Source organism: Quercus robur, chromosome 5 (genome assembly GCF_932294415.1).
Source record: "Quercus robur chromosome 5, dhQueRobu3.1, whole genome shotgun sequence".
NCBI lineage: Eukaryota > Viridiplantae > Streptophyta > Magnoliopsida > Fagales > Fagaceae > Quercus > Quercus robur.
This window is the reverse complement of record NC_065538.1, coordinates 69,348,938-69,355,581: the sequence shown is the minus strand read 5'-3', so window position 1 is coordinate 69,355,581 and position 6,644 is coordinate 69,348,938. Positions and strand designations below refer to the sequence as shown.

The following is a 6,644-nucleotide window of genomic DNA, read 5'->3' as shown; positions in this document are numbered from 1 at the left end:
AATATTCCGAAGTCATTACCCATGGTACTGTTGCTAAGCTTGACAAATACAACATGTACAGAATAAGAATCCACACATTCAATTATCCAAACTTTTTTCTCTGCTGCTAGGGTAGCTTATATTCTTGTAATGCTTTAGTTTTTTTTTTAGATGGCATTAGATATTGGGTGTGGCCAATCTTCCTATTGTTGTTCAATCTCTAATTATGTGGCGGTATTAGAAGTCTCAAAGGTGGTTACTTTGGAAGTTGAGTTGGTCTTGTATATGTAGAAATGACTAAATTTTCAAAATCAATTGTTCATTTTAGTTTTCTTTAATAATATTTACCCCATGATATAGGACTTTTTTTGAACTTAGCACTCAATTAGTTGTCTTGATGAAGAAAATTTAAACTTTGTATTTAGCATCCTTCATAAAGTATTCAAAAAATATCTCATAAATTTGGCATCTTGATCTGAAACAGTATGTTAGGTAACCAATGTAAGTGTCAAGTAAATCATTAATCGAAGCTTACTCCTCATACAATGATTTTGTGGGTCTTATAGTTATTGTAATTTTTTTGTATGTTTAAACATAAACATACCATCAAGTCCAAATTAATTTTACTCAACTCTACTACTTGTAATTATTATCTATAATATGAAAAATGTAGAAGTTTTAGTATCAAAATTAGTATGGAAATAATATTTACCTTAAAAAAATATTTTTACTTATATGTTTATTAACATGTTTAGTACATGGTAAGTGAAAATTTTACTCTAACTTATTTAAAAACAAATAATAAGAATAATTCAAAGAAATAGAAGGAAAAAAAAAAAAAAAAAAAAACAATGTAACAACCAACTACACATAACAATTGGTATTTCACTAGCACCATAACATTGGTTCTTTTCAATTTTTTTTTTCTAATTTACATATATATATATATATATATATATAATTAGAAAAATATTTATACTCTGCCGTTCATTTGGTTTTTCCCCTTATTAAAAAATTTCATTTTTTTACATTTTAGATTTCAAAAAATATTTTAAAGCTTAAATTTTGAAGGACTCCACATTTTCTCTTTTATGTGTATGGCTTAGTACATAAAAAATATGCACATGAAGTGGAAATATAAAATATATTTTTTAATCGTTTACATTTGTTATAAGTTTATTTTTAACATATTTATGTATAACATAATGGATAGTTTATCATTTGTAATATTTGCATGCATTTCTAAAAGGTATAGTTGAGCAAGTTTTACCACTTGGTTGGCATTTAATGGCCTATTTTCCTCACTTGTGGAGACAATTTGGCTTATTCAATATCACCCTTTTTTTTTTCTACCTTGTGCATTTTCTAGTGGTTTGGAAAACTTCCTTTAACCTAACCCCACGAGTTCTAGTATATGGGCTCAAATGTTATACATTACAATAACTAATACCAAAATACTAGTAATAAACGTCTCGATATTCATATTCCCAGCTTCAAACAGGCAAAATATAAAAATTATCAACCAATTGGCGATTGCTGCAAAGGATCCACCCACAACCCTAAAATTTGTAGCAAGTTGAGTCATCACCAATAGTATACTCGTGGGAAACATGGTAGTGGAATAATAAGTTGAATAAAAATAGGCAATAAAATGAGAGAATTTTTTTTTTTTTTTTACCTTAAGTTACATAGCATAGGCAAATCATATAATACATCTTTAAATTTTGAAAAAAATAATAATAATTAACTACATTAACCATCATTATTACAAAAGATAATGGGAAAGGCAAAACTCATTACTCAATCATTCTCAATTTATGACAATTTCTAATCATCTCAAAACTCTTGAGTGTTATATTGAACTAGTGTGTAACCTCATGCATATGCACAGGTACAATTAAAAATAATCATAATTTCATGATTCAAATTATAAATTTTTTTAGAAGAGGTTCAAATTATACATAGTATTAGCTTACAACTTTTTTAAATCATACATTTCTAAAATATGTAATGGTTTCATATTATATATATATATATATGTTAATATTATGATTTAGAATTTAATTAGATGTAGATTATTTGGTTTTTGCACTCAATAATTCACTTGCCACAAAATTAAAAAATTAGATGGACAAGTGGCGTAAAATTGGACTTTAATTGAAATCCAATTTAGAATTTAATTGGATTTGGACTCTTTGATTTTTACACTCAATAATTCACTTGGCACAAAAATTAAAAATTAAATAGGACACGTGACGCAAAATTGAGAATCTAATTGAAATCTAATTAGATTTTCTCTGATTCTTGACTTTTATTATATATAGACATAGTATTCAAACTATTCATCATGCCAAAGTTGTTTGGTTAGGGTGTATTAAGAAATGATGGAAAAATAGAGGAAAGAAAATAAGATGAAGATTGATAATTTCATCAATATGGGGAGGGGTGGCAATTTCTTCCAAACCCACAATCCAATTCATCCAAAATGGAAAGAAAAATGAGAAGGAAAATGCAAGTTGAGGACAAGATTACCTTATTTTTTTTCAACTAGATGCAATTACACAAAAGTTTACTTCATAGGAAGGAAAATTACTAGTGGAGAGGTGTCAAAGAACTTGATCTCTAGTGAAAATGATTTTTTTTAATTAAAAAAATGCATATTATTTGTACTTATTTTTTTCATCCTCCTACTTTTCCATCATTCCAATCAAGATGGAGTCTTTAAAGAAAACCAACTTGTAGATGGCAACCAATTGAATTCAGATTTCCATTTAATTTGTCTACAAATATCAATTAGAAAGAAAATCAATTAAATTCAACCAAACTTTTTCCAATTGAAGACAAGAGAGAAAAAGAAACACGGTGCATAGCAGCCTATAGGCTAATTTTAATTAAAGTATTACTTTAAACCATTCTTTGGTAGTACAATAAATTTAAACCTATGACATTAGTCTAATGATAATTACTTTCCATTATTAGGGAAAATCATCAATTGAGTTTTCAGTTTGTAAAGTCACTGGTTTTCAAATAAAATAGCAGGTATTTTAAACTATTTCAAAAAATAATAACAAAGTTTTAGCTTAATAAAAAAACTTTCTTTTCTTTTTGAGGAAAAAAAAAAAAAAAAACTTTCCAATTCATATACTTTCCTTTTTGCTACTATTTTCACTTACTTATTCTAGCCACATGACAAAAATACATAGCAAGACAAATATAATTTATAAATGTGCAGAACAAAAGGATATTGAGCAAAAAAGCTAAGGATAAAATTGACATTGAGCCTCAAACACTGTCGCTTTTTCCCAATTGTCTCGTCCCAATTTCTAAACTCCATACCATATTTAACACCTCATCTCTCTCCCTCTCTCTCTAAAGCCCAGAGCCAGAGGAGCCCGTTAAAACTTCAGAAACCCTATTCAATTTCAAGGTAAAAACCATTAACCCCACAAAAAAAAATACAATCTTATTAGTATTTGTATAACAACATTTATATTTCTTAATCTTGAATCATAGTTTGGATCAAAAGATCTTGAAACAAATTTCAATACAATTAAACCCTTTGCTTTTTTCGAATCAAAAAAAAAAACCCTTTGCTTTGCGTTTTGTCCTATTCTTATTCTTCCTTTTTTTTTTTTTTTTTTTTTTTGAAATTAATTTTATTATTTAGTTTTTGCTTTTATACCTTTCTTTCTCAACATTGTAATCTGGTTGAATAGTTGAATCCTAGTTGACACTCATATATAATCATCCACTTGAAGCTCGAGCTAAGTTACTTGTTGAATTTTGAGGTTTTGGGTCTGTATATAGCATGGATTGGAGTTTTGAATTTATGGGTTTTGTGGTGTTTTAGATACTAAGGCTGAAATTGCATCTGGGTTCAATTGTGTTTGTAATATTGTGGGGGGTTTATCAAATTACTAGGGAATTTAGAAAAGGAAAAGATAAAAAAAAAATGTATGGAAGGGCTGGTCTTGATCGATTCAAGAAAGCTGAAACCTTGGAACCATTCTCAGTGAGTGTTAATTCAGCTTACAAGCCCAATACCCAGTCTGTATCCAAACCAGCTTCTTCCACTTCCTCAGTTTCAAATACCCACTTGCAAAAAAATGCCCAAAACCAGCACCAGCAACAATCCCATGTTTCTAATAGGCCGGCGGTGCCGGAGGCGGCACCCTTGGTAGGGCAGAATCAGCAGGTGACTCAGATTGGAGGGGGGGAATCAACTTGGCAACCGCCTGACTGGGCGATTGAGCCTCGGGCAGGAGTTTATTTTCTTGAGGTTTTGAAGGATGGGGTGGTTCTTGATAAGATTAATCTAGATAGACGGCGACAAATCTTCGGGAGGCAGGTTCATACTTGTGATTTTGTGCTTGATCATCAGTCTGTTTCACGCCAGCATGCTGCAGTCATTCCTCACAAGAATGGGAGGTTAGATCTGTTTGCAATCTTCCTTGACATTATTTGGACTTCTTATTTTGTTCTTTGCATAACATTTCCTGACATTTATTTGCATTACATGTTACACCACTATATTGTTTATGATTGAAAACAGAATTGTTAGGAAAGAGTGTGAAATTGGCTTGATTGTTTTTAGTGATAGTGGCTTAGTGCAGTGGAACTTTTGTTTTGTTGAGTTCATGTTGGTTGAGCAAGTCAAAATTCGTAATGCACCTGAATTCTGGGAAAACAGTGAAGGAAAGAACAAATCGTCTGAGCTAGAGTTAGAGCTTGGAGGTGGATGTTTCTATTGTTATCTGTACTAGAATAAAAATGTTTATCATACTGGGTTCGACATTATTGGGTTTGCATTTTGTTGATGTTCCAGTGGGCTATGGGTGCTTTTGAGGTGAAGTAATCTTTCACTGTCCAGGCGACAGGCGCCCATGATGGCATGCATGTGTCATTTATAATTGTTACTTCTCATAGATAATTTGGTTTTGTGAAGTTTGGAAGGTTCTTTTATTTTATACATGGCATTCACAATGTTCTAACTTTCCCACAGCATATATGTAACTGACTTGGGATCTGCTCATGGTACATTTGTTGCGAATGAGCGCTTGACTAAAGATAGCCCTGTTGAGTTAGAAGTGGGACAGTCTTTGCGGTTTGCTGCATCAACAAGAATTTATATCTTGAGAAAGAATGAAGCAGCTCTTTTTCCTCGTCCTCCACCTAAAGAGCTCAATTTGCCGCCACCTCCTGATCCATCTGACGAAGAAGCTGTTGTGGCTTATAACACACAGCTAAATCGTTATGGTCTGAGCAAGCTTAACCTACTGTCAAAATCCACCAAGTCTGGTAGCTCAAAAGGTGGAAGAGATGACAGCCACCAGTCGGAGAGATCTACTAAGAGAATGAGGAAGCTGAGAGTAGCCTTCAGGGATCAAGCTGGGGGAGAGTTGGTTGAAGTCGTTGGGGTTTCAGATGGTGCTGATGTAGAAACAGAACCTGGTCCATTAGATGTGAAAGAAGGAAGTCTTGTTGGAAAATATGAACACCTTATACAGACTACAGTAATACCTAGAGGAAAGCAACAGTCCTCCATGAAGGAAGATACTACTTCCCAAAAAGGTGTGACCAATAAACTACAGGAAGTCTTAAATAAGGTCAAAACCACTTCAAAAGGTGGAATTTATGATGATCTCTATGGGGAATCATTTTCTGGAAAACTAGGTTCTTCCTGGGCTTATCCATCTGTTAGTTCTGGTGATAGACCAGCTTCTCCAACAAAAGATGCCCAAGGATGGACATCGAGTGTAAGCTCAAGTAATGTTGATGAAGAAAATGATGATGATTTATTTGGTGACTAACTGAAGTGGGCAGACTAGGCAGTGGAAGGATTGTGTTATTTTCCTGTATGTGAGTTTGATAATATGATTGGAAGTTGAGAAGCAGTAACTTTTGGAAATTATTTGAAACTGCTTCCCTTGAAAATGGGTGATATATGGTGAATTCATTAACAATTTTTTTTTTTGTAATTGCATGCCCCACCAAGGGTCTATAATCCTCCAATTCAGTTATAACCCAAGACTTTAACCTGTGTTATCCTAGAGGAGGCCAAAAGGAATTTAATTATGGCTGATTTTCAGCAGGTCAAGTTATTCCTTTTATATTTTGTGTCACGTGTAAACCTGGACTAATGTGCTTGTGTTGGCCTAACAACAATGAAGATCATGTTCACAGACTGCAAATAGTTGGTTGGCATCCCTGTGGTTTGGCAAGTAGGTTATCTTACAAGGTTTACGGTGTTGTTGTTCACTTCTCCTTGCTTGTGCAACTTGATATGTTGGAAGGCAATAGCTCTGTTGTATTTCCGCTAAAAATGTGTCACACTCACTCTCGAGTTCTTGATATGTTGGAAGGCATTAGCTCTTTTGTACCTCTGCTACAAATGTGTCACACTCACTCTCTTGAGTTTGAAATTTGATGTTATGGGGATTGTTATTCCCTTCTTTTTAGGCCGTGAAATGTAGAAGGTTAAAGCCACTTTGCATTTGAGGACCAAAAGGTCCAAAACAGTGTCTTCAGTCTTTGAGTAACAAACGCATGCATTTAGTTTTGCCCTCCAATTTTGTTTCTCATAATGCTCGGTAGGACAGGCTAGTACTTCCTCCTCTCTCCTCTTTTGGGTAGGAGATCATGGTGCCCCTTTGGCATTGCTGTAG

At 33.1% G+C, this 6,644-nt stretch overlaps 1 protein-coding gene across 1 annotated transcript; it reads left to right on the top strand.

The window, feature by feature from the left end:
- The first annotated feature begins 3,300 nt into the window (after nt 1-3,300).
- On the top strand, nt 3,301-6,437 carry LOC126726852 (protein phosphatase 1 regulatory inhibitor subunit PPP1R8 homolog). Its single transcript, XM_050432255.1, has 2 exons — nt 3,301-4,407; nt 4,982-6,437. The coding sequence occupies exons 1-2, from the start codon at nt 3,932-3,934 to the stop codon at nt 5,787-5,789; spliced, it is 1,284 nt and encodes a 427-aa protein (XP_050288212.1). The 5' UTR covers nt 3,301-3,931; the 3' UTR covers nt 5,790-6,437.
- Nucleotides 6,438-6,644: the final 207 nt, after the last annotated feature.

Excerpts from the sequence above, each read along its gene's own strand:
- LOC126726852 (XM_050432255.1), top strand. The coding sequence starts at position 3,932 with ATGTATGGAAGGGCTGGTCTTGATCGATTCAAGAAAGCTGAAACCTTG. Across the intron at positions 4,408-4,981 it reads ATTCCTCACAAGAATGGGAG|CATATATGTAACTGACTTGG; the intron begins GTTAGATCTGTT and ends ACTTTCCCACAG.